The 18,922-nt window shown below is 54.5% G+C and overlaps 1 protein-coding gene across 5 annotated transcripts in view; it reads right to left on the bottom strand.

The window, feature by feature from the left end:
- The window catches only part of SAMD4A (sterile alpha motif domain containing 4A), a 95,414-nt gene that overhangs the window by 1,023 nt on the left and 75,469 nt on the right, over window positions 1-18,922 (bottom strand). Inside the window, exons 4-12 of one of the 5 annotated variants that reach the window (XR_014617602.1) lie at window positions 17,274-17,537; window positions 11,625-11,734; window positions 10,915-11,001; window positions 9,403-9,700; window positions 7,712-7,797; window positions 5,726-5,844; window positions 3,474-3,675; window positions 3,053-3,179; window positions 263-1,439 (exon numbers count right to left, since the gene is read on the bottom strand). Coding sequence is in view for 4 of the 5 variants with exons in the window: in XM_084270405.1 (XP_084126531.1) it covers window positions 1,240-1,439; window positions 3,053-3,179; window positions 3,474-3,675; window positions 5,726-5,844; window positions 7,712-7,797; window positions 9,403-9,700; window positions 10,915-11,001; window positions 11,625-11,734; window positions 17,274-17,537 (1,493 nt within the window). In the remaining variant the exon portion in view is untranslated. Of the gene's footprint in view, window positions 1-30; window positions 1,440-3,052; window positions 3,180-3,473; window positions 3,676-5,725; window positions 5,845-7,711; window positions 7,798-9,402; window positions 9,701-10,914; window positions 11,002-11,624; window positions 11,735-17,273; window positions 17,538-18,922 lie in introns of those variants that run through there. The other 4 variants (XM_084270406.1, XM_084270405.1, XM_084270408.1 and 1 more) reach the window with 4 other exon arrangements.

Here is an 18,922-nt window from a genome sequence, read left to right as displayed (position 1 = left end):
CCATCCCAAACCCCCTATTCCCGGGATGGCGAGCGCCGGTGGGTGAGGTGGGGTGGAGGGGAGCTAGCTCCCAAGGGGGTGCAACCCCCAAACAGAGCACTCCCTGTTTGGCATCCCAGCCACCTCCCTCCTCATGACTAAAAACAAACAGGTTTGTTACGCCTTTTTTTGGCCTTTTTTTTTTTCTTTCTGCCCCGAAAGGTTTATTTTTTTAAGAGCTATTTATAGCGCGACCGGTTTGGAGAGGCTCAGGGAACCAGACCTGGAAAAAATAACTCGGAGGAACAGTACCCTGCAGAGGAACAAGACAGCTAAGCCTCGCCTGGGCACGCAACGCTTCGGGTGACAGAAGTGTCCTTGTTTTCCCGGCTGGGGATGCTGCCGTGGCGCTGCCAGGGCCTGGCTGTCTCTTACAGTCCTTGCTCTCATGTCCCTCTCCCCCAGGACGGGCTGTCACATCGGTGCAAGGAGCTGTGCTGGTGGTGGGAACCTGGTGGCACCGTTGTCCCCGAGAGCTGCCGGGTTTCAGCCGTTCGATGCAGTCCGGGGATTGTTGGGAGTCAGACCCCAGCTGGTTCACTGGGATGCTCTGGGCAACGCAGGCGGCCGCACTCGTCCCGTCGCCGGGGAGTCATCGTTTGCGCTTGAAGGGTCCGGTGCTTGAGGGCCCCTCATCGGTGCGGGGCACCAGGCGCTGCTGGTGCCGGTGCTTTTGGCTGTGCTGGGCCTCTCCGTCACGCTGCCGCCGCCGCTGTTTCCACCTTTCCTGCCCGTTCTGTCCTCCTCCCTCCCCTGCCCACCCAGACCGGTACCCACAGCCGCGGGCGAGGAGCCACCAGCGCCGCTGGCACAGCACCCAGCACAGCGCCCTGCAGCCCACAGCAGGGTATTAGCTCCGTGGCCCCCGCCCCGGCCAAACGAGGGGACACTGGGGGCAGAAGGGTAAAACACTCCAAAGCCCGTGATCCATTCAAGCACTCTGGTGGCAAGGGCTTCATGGAGAGCTAATGACAGACTAGTGAGCCAATACTAATTATTATTAGCAAGCTAACGAGTGGCTAATAAGCGTGGACTCCACCAGTGCTGGGTGAGATCCCCATGCCCGGTTTTACCCCTCTGCCCTGTGGACCTTGCTGGGAGAAGCCAACATCCCCAGCTGACCTCCCCCGGGAGCATCCCAGGAGCATCCCAGGAGCACCCCAGGTGCATCCCTGCATCCCCTGCCGCCATCCTGTCCCCTCACAGCCACAGCCTGTCCCAGCTTTTGGGGGTGGTGGGGCAGGGGCAGGTGCGGGGGGGCTCTGCAGAGGCGGCGTGGACGTGCTGGAAGAGCCCGAGGAGGAGGGAGTGCTCACCGCTGAGCGCGTGCTCCGTCATGCTCAGGCACAAGGACTCCAGCCTGTTGTTGATGTCAGGTTCAGTCACTGGCACCTGGAACTCTGTGGGGAGACAGGGATGGGACACCTCAGTCAGGGGATGTGATGGGGGGGGGACCCTGTCCACCTGCCCCCCACCCCTGCCTGCGCTGCAGCTGTCTGAGGGGGTGGGCGTGGGGCAAGAACCCACCCAAAAGATGCCCTGGGAGGGTCTGGCCACGTGGCCGGACTCTGTCAGCGCTTCACTTCCCAGGGCGATCCCCTCTGGCAAGAGATGTCACCAAAAGCAGCCACGGCTCATGTTTGTTATGGATGGGGGGTAAATGCAGGGGGGCTCCAGGGCATCAGGGATGGAAATGAGGGGTTGGGGGGCCTACTAGAGGTGCTGGGGTGGAGCTGGGGCAAGAGTGGGACCCCCCCCGACCCTGGGAGGGTCTGCCCCTTGCTCATGCCCTGCAAAAATCTTCAGTGCATGTACAGTGATACATGTACAGCAACACATATAGAACACACATGTACAGTGACACATGTGCAGCATGTGAGTGGTGCTGGGGAGCAGCAGGTCCCAGAGCAGCCTGTGCAGGGCAGGGTTAGTGTCTGGACAGGGGATGGCAGCACAGACCCACACAGGTGCACAAAACAATGAGTGGGATGAAGCCCAGTGTGCTGCAACGCCCCGGCCCAATCCATACAGCACCAAAACGCCCTCCCCTCCGCGGCACAAAGCAGCACTCTCTACCCATGGCTGGCGTCTCCCACTCACTGCCAGTGGGATGTGGGATGAGGGCTGGGAGGGTTGAAGTCCCATTTTTTGGCTCTCCAATCCTCCTACACTAACACCCAAAGAGGAACCTGTTTATTCTCCTTCAGCACCTGCCAAAATGAGCCCTTGTCCCAGTGTTTAATCAGTACCCGTGAACGGGCGCTGCTCTGGCTGCACAGGACATGTGCTGCCTGAATGATGGGATGGGATGGGATGGGATGGGATGGGATGGGATGGGATGGGATGGGATGGGATGGGATGGGATGGGATGGGATGGCAGCTGCCAAGCTGAAACCACAGCAGAAGCTTATGGATGAGGTTTAGTTTACTTGGGGTGTGTGTGTGTGTAACTCCCCATCCCATGGGATAAATTGTTATGGTGTGTTGATAAGGCTTAAAGGCAAGGGAAGGGATATAGAGGCAAACAGGCATGGAGGTCCTCATGGGATGGATGCTCCAGGTTTGGAGGGAACCCCCATCAACTGGAGGATGCTGTTATATATGGGAGCATTCTCCCAGTGTTTGGGAAGGGAACACTGCCACATGTGTCCTAAGGAGAATCACCCTTGAGCGTATGATGGCTGGTGCCCCCACTCCAGGTATCTGTGTCACGTGTGAGCAGAGAAAGTGGATGGACAAGGAACTGCCTTCGCTGCCTGGCACAAAACCTCATCAGCACCCTCATATACAGGGCCAGGGTGGTATGTACAGGGTCAAAAATCCCTCCGGTGATGTCTCTGGCTCAATCAATCCAGTAATCCAACCAGTGGCAGACACCCTGGCGCTCCAGGCGTGTAACGCCGGCACAGGTGATGTGCCAGCAGCGAAGCTGACCAGCACAGCTCCTGTCATGCTGCCTCCCCTCGTCTTGTTGGGCTGTGGGTAAGCGAAAGAGCCAATGTCTGCTTCCTACCTGGCTGCTGAAACATCAGCATGGTCTGCGGGGAGGTGTGGACCGGCAGCGAGCGCGTCCTTTGCACCGAGCTGTGGCTCCGGCTGGGCATACTGTTGCTGCCCCCGGGGTTGGCAAACCAGAGGTTCTGAGGGAAGCAAGCAAAAAAAAGGGTGCAAGATGTAAAACAGAGGTCTTTTTGTGCATTTATAACCCACATGGGTTCACCTCTCCCCGCTCCATCTGTCAGTTTGTCCCCTGGTCCCACTGGTCCTCCTTCTGTATCCCACAGTGTGGAGAACGCAACCCCAATGTCTGCAAGCTGCTTGAAAGGGGGGTGGGAAATGGGAATTCCAGATAAGTTGGAGGAGGAAAAACAAAGGAATCAATCAAAGGAAGCTTGTAGGGGAGGCAGGGAAAAGCTGGGCAAGCACTGACTGACCTGTCTGCCTTGCTTGAGGATGGCGGGGCTGGCGGCAGGGCTGCGCTGGGGGGTGCCCAGCAGCCCACTGGGACCCAGCAGCCCCAGCCGGGCGGTGGGGAGGTTGCGGGAGGGGATCTGGAACTGGCGGGGGTTTCGCCGGCCCAGCCCGGCCCCTGCAGATCCGGCTGTCGGTAAGGAGTTTGACTGGCCAAAACCTCGGCTGCGGAGAGAGAAAGCGCCGAGGGTGAGAAATGGGTTCCCCAGAGGGGCGAGCGGCTGGTGGGGGGTGCTGGGACCAACAGAGTCACAGAATCACCAGGTTGAAAAAGTCCTTTGAGATCATCAAGTCCAACTGTCCCTGTCCTGTGCTAAACCAGAGCCCTGAGCACCTCATCTCCCCTCTGTTAAACACACCCAGGGCTGGGGACTCAGCCCCTCCCTGGGCAGCCTGTGCCAGGCCCTGACAGCTCTGCCAGGGAAGAACTTTTCCCTCCCAGCTGAGCTGACCCTGCCCTGGGGCAGCTTGAGCCCATTGCCCCTTGTCCCATCTCCTGTCCCCTGGCTGCAGAGACCATCGCCCACCTCTCTGCACCCTCCTGGCAGGTCGGTGTAGGCGGTGATAAGGTCTCCCCTCAGCCTCCTCTTCTCCAGGAAGAGCCAAAACAGCCAAATATACCAAGGGTGTCCCTGTGTTGCTCCCAAGCGCTGGACTGACATTCACAACCCCAAGCCCCAGACTGATGTTTGCCACTCCTGCTAAAGGGGCCTGTTCTTCAGTGCAAGCTAAAGTAAGGGGGGAATTCCCCAGGCACCTGATTTCTTGGGTTTTGGCTTAAATTCTTCGTGCTTTTGAGCTGCATGAAAGAGATCTCTCGTGAGTGGACTCTGTAGTGGCTGATAAAAGGTTTAGCTCACATGGTTGGGTTTTCTCTACTGGGAACACCTGGAGGTTGATCCTTCTGCCCTTCCAGGAGGTTCATTTTTACCAACACGCTCCTCTCTCAAGACTTCTCAGGGTCTGTAAAACCTGTTTCAAATGCCCTGACAGGATTTCCTAGGGAGGGGCTGAGCAAAAGGCACGCAGGGCTCTGCACCCACTGCTGTCTCTGCACCACAAACCTTCCTCCACCACCCTGCAGTCATGGCAAAACCGGACCTGAGACCACGTGGCCAAAGATGTCCTGAGACATCCACCTCAGGACACAAAACCACTTTTACTGCTCCTTGGGGAGGGCAGCACACACGGCCATTCCCTCCCCACCTGGGTTTTCCCACTTAGAACCAAGGACACAAAAGTAATCAGACAGGCCTTGGAAAGACACGCAGTGCCTATCTCCTCACCATGTGATGCCAGCTTGGTGTCTCTGCCCCAAGACCCTTACGGTGTTTAAGCGTGGCTGAGGCCAGGAGCTCTCTGCAGATACCAACATGCTGGGACCCCAGAACTGGATTAATCCTCTAGGCAGAAGTAGGACGAGGTTTCTTTCAACCTCATCCACTCATCCAACAACCGGCTCTTGCCATTAAATCCCCAGGAAAAAAGCAGGCCTGGCAGCTTGTTTTTACCATTCCAAACCAGTTCATTTCATGGCACTGGGGAACACCCTGGTTCTGCTCTTTTTCCTTCTGAACTTCTACCTTGGCTACCCGAATGCTCCCAGTTACCCCTGAAGCCCTTTCATTTGGAAAGCCCCCCCCCACACCAGCTTTGCACAAGCCTGCAACAAAACCAACTGAACAGATCAAACCAAAAGGCTGATGGTGTCATTAAACCTGACCTAAAAATAGCTGTTCTTGCCAGAAAGCTCTCCAGGATCACCCACAGTCCAGCATCACCCCGGTAGCGAGCAAACACGGCGTTCACAACACAGCCCTGCCCGGCTTCCCGACCCCAGGCCCCCAGCTCTGCACCCTCTGCAAGCTCCTTTGACAGCTTTTTGGTGGAACTCCAGCACTGATGTAATTCACAAAGGGCAGTGGGAAGGGCAGAGCCGCCCGCCCAGTGCTGGGGATACGCTGCACAGCTGGGAAGTGCCGGGTTGGAGGCCAGGAAGACGCAGTGGGAATCAGTGGGGGTAGGCGCCGACCACACACACAAGCAAACTTACTGCCCTGGGGTTTTATTGTTGAGCTTTTCCAACCCTCCTCCCTCCCAAAATTCAGCTCTGAACCTGGCAGGATCCACCCTTCCCTGTTGGGAGATGCCAGTCCCACTCGAGATGCTCTTGCCAGTCCTCCGGCCACCGTATCCATCCCAAAATCCCACGTACCTCCTCTGCTGCCGATAGCCCGACAGCTCCAGGAGGGATTTCCGAGGGAAAGACCGAAAGAGTTTCTGCACCTGCTGTTTCCATGACAGCAGCCGCTTCTTCTGGATCTCTGTAAACGCCTGGGCCCCCCAAAAGAGAGAGAAATAGGAAATGTGAGGCTGTTTTTCTGGACAAAGTGACAGGGGATGGATACATGTGAGTGTGAAGAAAAGCAGCTGGAGCGGGCGGTGGCGTGAGTTGAACCCCACTGACAAATCCAGAGGGAAACCCTGGTCCCTCTCAAGGATTTATTCATCTCTGGTGGAGAAAATGCTCCGGCAGCATCTCCTGCTCCCTGGAGCGATGGGCTGGCTCTGCTCTGGAGGCTGGTCCCCATGCTGGGCACAGCAGGGCTTCCCCAAAGCCTCCCTGCTCCCCCTCCTGGCCCCAGGACCCATTGCCCAGCCCCATCGCTTGCTGCCAGGGGTGAGCATAGCTCACCACGGGGTCTGAGGGCTGCTGACACTCGTCACCTGGACGCGGCTCAAAAAAACACTGCCGGCCATGGGAAGAAGGATTTGGGAAGGAGAGCTGCTCCATGGAATGCTGCATGGAATCCTCCTTCTCAGGGCTGGGCAGAGTTCCATTCTGCTCCCAGCACCTCCAGCCTCTGCGGGACAGCACCCTAGGTGAGTCCCCCCACATGCCCGGGCTCCCTGCGAAGGTCATCCAGACAGGGGACAGCCCTCCCCCCAGACCCCCGGTGTGGGTTACGGGGACACCCACGTGCCCACCACAGCTAACTTTAGACACCCGGTGTCTCGGTGCTGGCGACAGAGAGGAGCGGATGTCTCCGGAGGACGATTTGGAGACTAAATTAGCGTCTGACTTGATTGCTCCAAACCACCCTCCGGAGCAGCCGCGCTCTCAGAGCACTGATTACCCCGGAGCCGAGGCAGACAGCGGTCCCAGGACGCAGGCTGGCAGTGGTGGGGTGACACAACGTCACCACATCCATCCCGGGTGCTCCAGCAAAAGGAACCTCTGCAGCTCCATGTGCTCCCGGCCTGGCTCTCCAGCCAAGATCCCCACCCTGACCAACAGAGGTGTCCAGCGCTTCCAATACACTGAAGTACTCATGTTTTGCCCAGTCCCCAACTTCTTCACCCCGATCCAAGACCCCACTGTACTTGGCCCTGCAGAGATGCACAGACCAAACCTCTGCATGTGCACGGCACAGGCACCGGTGCCAGCTGCATGCCGAGGGGCTCCAAGCATCCTTGCTCCTCTTCCACGTGGCACGCAGCACATCCCAGGGTCTGCAGCTCCCAGCCCCCTCCAGAGGAGATCTTTCTTTGCTTTGACAGAGTATTTTTTTTTGAGGACAAGTAACCAAGGAAGGTTCAAAGCCTGTGGCTCCTATGAGAGGGTATGCAACCTCCCCCTGATCCCATATGGGCAGGTGATGAGAGGCAGCTTGTACTTCCAGGTGTGGCCAGCACGGGTACATAATGCTGCAGGATACCAGGGATGCTAACCATCCCTCCGTGCCACCGGGCAGGAGCATTCCCTTGGCCATCCCAAACCATCACCTGGCAAAGGCAGATCTACCAGGAGCAGAAACAGATCCTGCCCCCACCTCCTCTGATCCAAAAATCCCAAGACCCCGTGGTGCAAAAAACAAGGGGCAACAAGGCCAAGGGATTACTGGGTCGGTCTGATATAAACTGCCTGTATGTTCATCCAGCTGCTGATCCCGTTGTCAGGAGCCAGATGAGTTTCCCAGCTCCAGGTCTTGGCAGTGAAGCGAGCGCGGGGGAGAAGCAGCATTTCCACACACCGCATCGGAGCGACCGCCCGCTCCAGCCCTGTTCTGTCTGAATTACTATTAATACCCCTCCCAAAAACATTTGTGTTAGAAACCCAAAAGGTTTATATCAACAGACACTTTGGAAACAGTCTCTAAGTGATGAGAACAACAGTTTCAGATGATCCGGCGCGACTCACCTCGTGGATTAGACATTTGTCTATGAGCTGTAAATAGGAACTTATATTCTCTTCGTCGGGTCGGGAAACTAAAAGTTGTGTGCATACTGGAAAAAAAAAGAGAAGAGAAATGGGGATGGGGACACCAAGCTGCAGCCTGGGGGTGTCCAATGAGCACCTTCAAGGTCCCCTTTCGCTTGTCCCATGGGTGAGTCTTCTCATCAGCAAGAAAAAAAAGGCCCTTCCCCAATTCCTGCTGCGCCGTCCTATATTTAGGGCCAGATTTTGTTCTCTGTTATGATGGTGTAAATCCAGAGTAACACCGTTGGAGTCACCAAAATTAGACCTGAGCAAAGGGGGGTGTGTGGGATTATTCCCTTTTCCTAGGCAAGAGCTGGTGCTGGGAGAGCTCCTGCTCCTGCAGCCAAAATTTCCCCTCCCTGCTGCAACCAGCTTCCCACTGATCCCAGTGGGTTTTATCCTCTTTCAGGACAAATGCAATTAAAAGCAAGTGGAAATGAGCTCACAGAGAAATGAGTCTCTCCTCTCACAGCCCCCAGGCAGGGATGCCCTGCAGTCCAGGAAGACACCTCGTGCAGGCAAGGCTCGTGTCCTACGTACAGCTTCATGCCTGACGGACGCATTTGCCACGGGCTGAACTCATCAGCAGGTTTAAAACGGGGCCACAAACCCTGTGCCCGTCTGTGCAGCTGGTCAAGAAATTTTCCACCAAGTTTTTATACAGAAAACACCCTTTTTTTTTGTGGAGGAGGGCAGAAAAGGTCTGAAATTGGGACAGGACTGGTATTTCTTCATGGCATCCCGAGTTTCTGTTCTTGGTCTCTTGTGTGAGCCTGGGGATGAGACTCCTCTCCCCTCCTCCCCAGGCACATCTCCCTCCACGCAGCCAGCACGGGCACCCCAGATGCCCTGACATACCCAAGCCCCAATGTGCCCCGTGTATGGCACAGGAGGTCAGTCCCAACCTCACCACTCTCTCTGTAAAGAACTTCCCCCAGTATCTAACTTAAATCTTCCCTCCTTTAGCTTTAATCCATCCCCCTTGTCCTGCCATTGTCACCCTTTTAACAAGCGATTCCCCTCCTGTTCCTCTGCTCCCTTCAGGGACGGGGAGGCTGCAGTGAGGTCCCCCCACAGCCTTCTCTTCTCCAGGCTGAACAAGCCCAGCTCCCTCAGCCCCTCTTCATAGAGGAGCTGCTCCAGCCCTCTGAGCATCTTTGTGGCTCCTCTGAACCCTCTCCAACAGTCCCACATCTTTCTTGTAATGGGGGCCTCAGATCTGGACACAGGACTCCAGCTGGGGCCTCATGAGGGCAGAGCAGAGAGGGACAATCCCCTCCCTGGCCACCCCATCTCTACCCTCTCCTCCCCCCCAAGCAGATCAAGTCCAAGGGATGGATGCTGCTGAAAACACCTCTGGACCAGCGGGATGCCCACAGGGCTCTGAATGGGGAGGAGGAGGATGCTATCTACCCCTGACCTGGGGCAGGCAGCCTGTCCCATCACTCCTCCTCCCCAAAATCCCCACCCACGCTCTCACCTCTTACCACACCATGACGGGGCCTCAACAAACCATCATCCCCCTCCAGACCGCGGTTTGCAAGGGGTGCAGGGAAGGCTGCTGCCCGTGCACCCTGTCCTAAAGGAGCTCTGCCTCACCAGGACACCAGTAACACCCCACAGCTGCTCACCTTTCCCCATCACTCTGGTGAACTGTCCAGGCAGGTCACCTTCGGGCAAAGGGGCCCCCCCCGACTCGCCCTCGCACCCCGGCAAATGGTGCTGCTGCATCGCCCCCGCGGCAGAGTCCTTGCAGTCTGAGCCCTGGCTGTCTGAGCCGAGCAGGGACGGGGGGTGATGCGAGTCTGCATCCCGGCTGTGCTGCTCCTCCGTGCTCGAGTTTTGGGAAGAGTAGGCTTTGATAGGGGTGAGGATCATTTGGTGTAGTTCCTGCAGCGGGACACGCAAGTTGCCACCTTCCAGGATGTCCTGAGGATTCAAGCGGAGAGAAGAGGGTTTGTCTCTGCAGGGACAACAGGACATCTGCTACGAACCAGATCCCCTCCAAAATCCCCACCTTACTCCTGCTCCAGAACCCTGCTGGGCGTGATTTTTGGGGGAAAAAACCCAAACCCCCATCCCACTCTGCTAACTGGCTCCTTCCAAGAAAGCAGCGATCTTCTGCAGTGAGACACTGCCCCCCCCAAAAAAGAATCAAGCATCCAGCCTCACACATGCTCTGGTTTAGCCACAAATTAAAGTAAAATAAAATTGGGTGGGAAGCCTGGAAAACCAGAGATGACTCTTCCCAAGTAAAGCAGCTCACAGGCAGCTCTGAGCCCCAGTGAAGCGGGATGTGATCCCACAGCCCAAACCCATCCCACAAGTGCTCAAAAGCCTCCCCCTATTTCACAGCCCTCCCAAACCATTCTGTTCAACAGTCAGGCAATACCAGAGTTCAAAACCCCGGCGGCGAAGCGAGGGAAGAGGCTGTGCAATCAGCTGGGGGTTTAATAGTTGCCTCTTGGATTTAATAGTTAGTATAATAGTCAGCCTCTTTTCAATGGTCTGTGGGGACCTGACAAGGGGCAATGGTCTCCAGCTGGAGCACAGGGAGTTCCACATCAATCTGGAGAAGAACTTCTTCCCAGTGAGGGTGAGGGAGCCCTGGGACAGGCTGCCCAGGGGGTGTGGAGTCTCCTTCTCTGGAGAGATTCCAGCCCTGTCTGGACACTGATCTGTGTGCCCTGTCCTAGGGACCCTGCTTCAGCAGCCTTCTCCCAGCTGGTTCTCCAGACGGAGAGAGGACCATGGCAAGTGGTGCATCTAGAGCTGGTCCTGCACCACGGTTCAGTAGATGGGTGACCACCTTCCCATCAGTGTCACTGGGGCGGTGGCCTCCATCACCTGGAGCTCAGGTGCTTCCCAGCACCTTGGAGCTTGTACCAGCGCTGCAGGATGCATCCATCCCAGCTCTGGGAGTGCTGGATGTGGATCAGGACCCACTCTGCAAAATGCAGTCTCAGATAAAACCTGCATCTGGTACAGAAGTGCTTCAGGCATCATTCAGACACAGCCAAGCCAGGAACAGGTTTCTCTGCAAACCATCCCACCAACGTGTGTGACCGCAGAGGGCTTCACCCCAGAATTCATTCCCAGCTCCTTGAAACAGAAGAAGTACAGAAGGGGCTGTGATTACTTACCCTCTCTAAAGACTTGAGCAGGTTTTGTCTTTCTTTTAGCTTTTGGATGCTGATGACTATTTTGTGTCTTGCGCCTTTGGTAACGTTCTGTGAAAACAACACAAAACTTGGAGTGAACATTTCCATGGGACAAACAGGACAAGCCAAACCCTTCCTCCCCTAAAAGAAAAGGGCTTCTACAAATTCATCACATTTCTGAGTTTGGAGATTAGTGGGGGGCATAGAAAATCCCCTAGAGACCTGCTGAAGGCAGAGATTTGCAGCTCGTCTGTCTCCCCCTGGGACATCTCACACAGTGAAAGCCAAGGTGCTGCCTGGCCCTCTTCATCCCCAGGGTAGCGCAGAGGGGAGGGTGGAACTGGGGACATGTTTCAGAGGTTTACAAGGCAACTGGCCACCAAAAGCCTGCTGTCCTTAAAGGAGTTGGGTACTGTGCGCTGCACCCCTGGAATCCCTGAACTTAATCCCCTCTGGAAAAAGCCCCAAGTGCAGCTCCCAGTGATGGGACTTTCATGCTGGGACTCCAGTACGGAAACTAGGAAAAGGCTTTTATCAGGTGCAACATGGTTTTTGAACTCCCCAAGACTCAATTTTCCTTTCCCTGGTTGCTTTCCAACCACCCGTGGGCAAAACAGTGGAGAAGTCTCATCTACCAACTGCACGGGAGTCGGGACCGTGGCTGATCCCGTCACGACCGGCGCGTGACGTACTTGTGCCTCGAGCTGGCATTCGGTGAGGGCCATCATCTCCTCGTAGGTCATCTGTGAGAAGAGGGCAGCGTACTTGTGCAGCCGGAGGCTCTTCAGCCAGGCTGGGACATCTGCAGCACAAAGGTAAGGAGAGGAGAGCTCTTGAGGAGCTCATGACATCGTTCAACCGTGCGCGACAGCATCAACCGCAACACAAGGAGATGATTAGGTGCCATCCACCATCCCACCAGAGCTGCAGACACCTTACTGAACTTCACGGAGTTTTTGGAGGTCACTGTGCTATGGGTACAGATGGCAGGAGGAACCAGCCCCTGGATGAGGACACAGTGCTACGGCTATGGATGGCAGGAGGAACCAGCCCCTGGATAATGACACGGTGCTATGGCTCTGGATGGCAGAGGGAACCAGCCCCTGGATGAGGACATATCCTCAGAGGTTGGGTTTCTGCAGCTGAGATGCCAGGAACTGTCCCACAGGGAGCCAAGCATCATGCCATGCCACTGCATGGGCAAGCTCCTTGCCAGGTTCCCTGGGAACCACTGAAACTGACAGCATGGCTGAGCTCAGGATGAGCGAATGGCTGTTATGGAGGTGGTGGCCAGGGATTTATGGCATGAAGGAAGAGCGTATGGGTGGAAAATTTAAATGGCTGCTCAAAGAGAAATAGAGACAGAATTGTTTTGAGCATGGAAAAACAATGCACCACCATAGATGGTCCCAAAACCTGCTTCAGAAGGGTGAATTGAACCTCAAAATGCACCGATTCAAATGACTTCTTCCTTCCCACTCACTATCTGCAGTGTAGGACCTCTGTGCTGGGCTGGCTGGGTGCCCCAACATACTGTTATCCTCCTGACATCAATGTGGTTTCACAGGGAAGGACCTGGGAGGGGGAATCCTTCCTCCATAACATGTGAAACCCCACAATGGGGGGTCCTCCATGGAGACCACAATGGTAATGAGCCTTCCCCACTTCAGCCTGCTCAGCAGCTACTCGGGCTTTCGCAGGTTTGGGGCAACCACTGTGGCACCCCACAAGGGAGCAGGGGAACCCTGCAGATGTCGGTGCTGCAGCACATCACCGTGCCCGTGATGACGCTTTTGCTTTGCATCCCAAAGGCTTCAAGTGCTGAGCCAAATTGGGACCTGCTTTATTTAGCACCTACAACCTGACAATAGCTTAGGCACCCTGCTCCCAGCAACACCCTTGTCAATTAGTCCTTGTGCCCTTCCCCACCAGCAAGACACCTGGGAGCACCATCTCATTCCACACTGGGCACAGGGACAGTGAAAACCCATTTTCTCACAGAATCACAGAACGTCAGGAGTTGGAAGGGACCTTGGAAGATCCTCTAGTCCAACACCCCTGCCTGAGTAGGATCACCCAGACTAAATCCCACAGAACACATCCAGGTGGGTTTGAATGTCTCCAGAGAAGGAGACTCCACAGCCTCTCTGAGCAGCCTGTCCCAGGACTCTGTCACCCTCACAGTGACAAAGTTCCTCCTGACATTCCCATGGAACTTCCCTCTGGCACCCATATGGGTGTGTGTTTCACAGAAATTCCTCAGATGCTGCGCAGAAGGAGATCAACCCCACGCCAGCCATGGGGGTTGCAAAGGAGTTACAGAGCCAGGCAGGCTGAACTCTGCCCTTTCCAAAAGTGCCAACAGGCAACACTCCTAAAACCAGCTGCTGGGGGCCTCTTACACCCATCTTCTGTCTAAAGCCACTAAAAGCAATTAGCAGAAAGCCCTCTGTTTCCAGCACAGGACTGGCAGGCTTGAATCTCAACTTGATTTCAACACAAAACCATGTCATGTTAGTTGGTGACATATTAAAAGCCCACCTGATCCCTGGCGTACGCCTGCGCCAATGGCAAGGCCCACAAGGATGCTTCCAGAAGAGAGATAAAACCTCATACAGACAATAAACCCTGCAGCAAACCCATCTTCAACCCTTGCAGAGGGTCAGAGCGAAGAAGCCAGTCTTCCTCTTCTTTCCCTCTTAATTTTGGGGAGCTACGACAGGGCCAGAGCTCCCTGCCAACGGGGATGGCAATTCAGGGAACAGGCTGGGAAGAAGGAACAACTCTCTCCCTTCCCATGGAAGAGGCAACCAGCACACATGAGGTCCCCCCATGGAGCAGTGAGCTGCCCACCCATGGTGCTACTCCTGAAATCACCAATTACCAGGAGCTAATCGCTGAAGCTGCAGCACAGCTGTCAGAAACGCTGCACCTGATGGGACCAGTGAGCTTCACACTGCTCACATACACTGTCCCCTATATGCACTGAGCACTGGTGCTCAGCCAGCACATGTCTATCTGGATGCTGGTGTGGAAACTGAGAAGACACTGAGAGGGAAATCAACTCACCCTGACATATATATCTATACCTATATCTAAAAGGAGCGTGGCCAGCAGGTCAAGGGAGGTGATCCTCCCCCTCTACTCTGCCATGGTCAGGCCCCACCTGTGGTATTGTGTCCAGTTCAGGTCTCCCTGGTACAAAAAAGCCAGGGATCTCCTGGAGAGAGTCCAGCGGAGGCTATGGAGATGATTAAAGGACTGGAGCATCTGCCCTGTGAGGAAAGGCTGAGTGAGCTGGGGCTGTTCAGCCTGGAGAGAAGAAGACTGAGAGGAGATCTTATTAATGTTTATAAATATGTATGAAGTGTGGGACATGGGGAAATGGGCAGCCTCTTCTCAGTGTCTGTGGGGACAGGACAAGGGGCGATGGGCTCAAGTTGGAGCACAGGGAGTTCCCCACCAATCTGGGGAAGAACTTCCCAGTGAGGGTGAGGGAGCCCTGGGACAGGCTGCCCAGGGGGTGTGGAGTCTCCTTCTCTGGAGAGATTCCAGCCCTGTCTGGACACTGCCCTGTGTGACCTGTCCTAGGGACCCTGCTTTGGCAGGGGGCTGGACTGATGGGCTCTGGACGTCCCTTCCAACCACTACCATTTTGTGATTCTTGATCTACATCTATATCCATATCTCTATCTCTGTCTAGATATCTATATCTATATCTATCTATCTCTCCATGCAGGACAAAGTATACATAGGAAGCCTGCAGCCCTTCCAGCACACCATGCTAAGCCACAGACACACACACCGCAGAAACCCACAGCTCTGCCCAACCCCTCCTCCCGGAGAGCTCTGAGCTGTGCCCCGGGAAGGGACAGAGGGACAGGCTCTGCAGGGAGCAAAGAGTCCACATCTCCCCCCCCAGAGAAACCAGGGTCTGGGATAATGCCAAAAGGCACTTTTCCTTTGGCACGAAGACAGAAAATGGGTGACGTTAGAGGGAGGTGAACTGCTAGGCCGCATCGGGTGGGGGCCTGTTGTAGGCCTGGTTTCCCCACTGTCCTCCTGGGTGGCTGAGAGAGTGTTAAAGAAGCACCAATGCGAGCCCAGGCCCGAGTGACACCACGGCCCGAGCGCCTGCCGGAGAGACGTGGCTGCAATTCAGAGAAGGGGCTTGGCAAATGGAGCAGCGGCCTGGATGAAGTACGGCGCAGCCCAATCAAAATGCACCGAGCTGCGCGCCTCTGTAGGGACGGGAAGCGGCACGAAGCGAGGGCAGGGAACGGGCAGTCCTTGTTTTCCTGAGGGAAAGCCGTGGGGATACAATGGGTCACATGCAGCCCGCAGCGGTGTGTTACTTGAGGACAATGATGAGCTGGACAGCCACAGGAACGCTGTCTGTATAGCGAGCAGGTCTCTGCTCTGCTCCCGAGCCCCGTTTTTGGGCAACACGCCTACAATGAAAGACAGACTTTGAGGAAAAAACCCAGCGGAGAGACGACGGAGCAACCCCAAGCTTAGGAAAAAATCCAACTGGGAAGAAACTGGATTGGTCCAATCAGAAGAAAATACAGCGGAGAGGGGAGACACATGACAGTCAGAGACACCAGAGGCTGCAGACATCTGTTTCTGATGTCCCCAGACAGGGGGACAAGAGCAAACCAGCTGACACAGCAGCAGGGAGGGGAGATGAGATGCCTGCAGGCCTTTCTCGGGAGAAGGAGGATGCCTGGGAAGGGATGGCCCGGGGAAGGACAGTGTGTGCCCTGGGGCACTGCGTGCAGCAGCAACCAGCTGTTGGAATATGTGGAGTTTATTTAATGGATTACTGCTTGTGGACAGCCTGGAAATAGTGCCTTTGGGTTGCACAGATTTGGCCTTACATGCTAATTACACTGGAAAAATTTTATCCATGCAGGTCCCAGACCTTCAGCTGTGGATCACAGGGAGCCAAGCTGCCCATGGTCTCCTCCCGAGCTCCACCAGCAGAAACCAGGAGAAACAGCGTTAAACAGACCCCTTTGCTCCACTTGCTCCCAAAAATGGGACAGATTGCAGGATCTGTCCCCAGCCTTGGAAAACCCTGGGGCCTCTTCATGCTGATCCTAAGTTCGTCTTCAACATGCTCACAGTGCCTGCCTGACTGTGGGTCCACCATAAGACCATGTGTAGACACTGATCCTGCATCCCCACTGGATACGAAACACTCCTGGGATGCTCTACCTGGTATGAGGTGTTCGTTAGTGAGCGGAGCTGCTAAGAAACAAAGCCATTGTGCCCAGAAAACTCCCCTGTCACACCTACAGCCCATCACCCCCACCCCAGGGAAACGTCACGGTGCAAAGTCCATCCAGGGAGAGAGGGCTGAGCCCCGGGGGGTGCTGTCCCATGGGGGTTTGTTCCTGCATCGAGGTCACACAGTGCCAAGTCAAACTCAGTTTCCTGTGGCAGAGATGTGTGCGCATCTAGATTTACCTGTAATTAAGACTCAAATCAGACCTTGTGGCTGTGTAAAAACATCCTGGGGCTTTTACACCACTGAGATGCTTCGCACCAAGGAAAACCACAGTTGTTTAACCCTGTCTGCAAGAGCTGCATGTTCCATCTGCAGTCATTCTTCCCGTTTACAGCAATACACAGTCTGTTTGCCCAGTTTTCACCTATTTATTCCTCTACAGCCTGAAGTTCCCTCTCCATCGCGACAGCAGCATGGGGGTTTAATTCCTGCCTTGTTTACATGATCATATATATTTATTGATTGCTGAAAGTCTCCATGAAATGTGGGTGTAACAGGGAAACCAACTAAAGCACACCGGATAAATTCACTGCAAACACACATCCTAAGCCCAAACTTCCCCAAATACTCGGTGGGTTACCCAACACTGCAATGGGAGCTCACACGTTTGCTAAACTGATGCCAAGCTGTTTTTCACCACAGTTAGAAAGTGAAAAGGAAAAGAAAGGAGCAGCACTCGCAGCCAAAAGCCACAGGCTTTTTGGAAAGTTGGCAACTTGTAGGATTTTGAGACAAAACCAGCCCAGCAGCACCCTGCTGTAAGATGACAGATAAAGACCGGTCGCTGCTTAAAAGAAAACTTAACTTATTTCCCTAAACCTCAGATCCTAAGGTGGGAATAAATGCTGAAAATCACAAACTTGTAGGGGTTGGAAGGGACCTCAAGAGATCATCGAGTCCAACCCCCAAAAAGCCCCATTTAGTTAGGAGGACTCTCACCCGAAACCACCAACCGAGCCCCACACTGCTGGGAAAACGCCTTTTCCCCTCCTGCCTCTGGGTGCTGGGGCTGGGAGAGGGGGGTGGAAACGTCTGTTTATTCACTCACCTTTCATCCCACTCCCTTCCTCCTGGAATGTGTTACGAGCGGAAGGCTGATCTTCTAAATGTTCACTCCCACCACTTCCCGAAGAGGCTACACTGCTTTGTGGAGACAGGGGGGCATGATCGGAAGGGATGCACTGGGGTCCTCTAGCCCGTAAGTCCTCATGAGACATCCATCCATGTCCTAGAGGTTGGTTTGGCACATTCATGGGTGGGGTAAGGGACACAGAGCGTTTCAAAGGGCTGTGGTGTGTCTGGCCTGAGAGAACTGAAAAAAAAATAAAATCAAAGAGGTTATTCCCCCCTCGCGGCCCGGGATGCAGCAGAGTCCCCCAAAAAGTAATAAAAAAAATCAATTAAAAAAATAATCAAAATTAAATGAAATCATAAAATGTGTGGTCGTGGGCCACGGCGCTGCTGGCTCTGCGGTGCCCACGGCGACCTCAACCCTACCCTAGGCTCTCTGCTTTGCCTCCCGGGAAGCAAAGGCGATGGGAGTACCTGCAAGGAGATGGGGGGGTTACAGGAGCTATGTTGGGTTGCTTAAGGAAGGGCCTTGTGTGGATTGTATCTCTCAGGGGAGAGGAAAAATAAGTAAAAATGGAGCATCTCTGGAGTTTTGACCTGTGCAGAGTCCCACAGCGACAGGAGACCTGAGCATGGGACCGTGCTGGGTGCTTGGATGTTGCTTCTCACCAGTCCCGGAGCCCGGGTTGTCTCCCTTGCAGGGAAGGCACCGCTGCTCTGAGAACAGGAATTCTCAAGCAACTACACTGAGGCCATGAAATCCCTCCTCTGAAACCACCTGGACCTGTATCTCTGTGGGAAAAGCATAAAAGTCCCCAGGATGGGCATATCCTTCACCCAAGGGAAGCTTCTTTGTCTCTCCCTGTGGGTTAGGATTTGGCTTATGTACTGAAGCAACAGCACTTTCACACCTACCTAAGGTCATGGCAGAGGTACTTCTCATCCACAGAAATGTCTACGCTGCCTTGAGCCCTACTAAGACCCTGCACTTAGCTGAGCTATCACCACATGAGCATCCCAGCTCAGCTACCCATCAATCCTCCACAAAAACCACCCACAGCAAGGGTGAAAATACACCCAGGACGAAGAAGCGTGGAAGTGTTACAACTGAAATAGATTTTTAAATACTAGTTTTACTGTATGGTTTCCATTTTTCACTGTGCTTCTTCCATACTGCCTCGTTCATTTTCAGCTATCTCCTTAAAGATTGAAAGATCTCTTCCTCAGGTCTGTTGGTTAGCAGGGGTAATACATGGTATTTAGAGGTAAAGATGGTTATGGAAAAACTATCTTTGTTTCCCATAATGGGAAATAAATGAAAAGATTTGTCTGTTGGCTTAACAAAATTCAAATTCCATCATTCATGGAGTCATGAAACTCCTGGTTAAACCATACATGCAGTTTATGTATTTTAATGTATGGATTTAGGATGTAAAAGACTCTCTTAACGTTTTATTGCAGTTACTCTCTATGAAATTAGTTGAACTTCATGGGGGGAGTGGTTTTCCTGATAACTGAGACCCCCCCAAAATATCTCTGGATCTAGCCATTGCTCAGCTGAGCCTTTGTCTCATCTCCACCTGGGATAACTGGGCCAAGTTCTGGACCTCCTCCGGGAAGGTCCTT

This window comes from Gallinula chloropus, assembly GCF_964237585.1.
Source record: "Gallinula chloropus genome assembly, chromosome: 14".
Classification (NCBI taxonomy): Eukaryota; Metazoa; Chordata; class Aves; order Gruiformes; family Rallidae; genus Gallinula; species Gallinula chloropus.
This window is presented reverse-complemented; position numbering and strand designations above follow the sequence as displayed.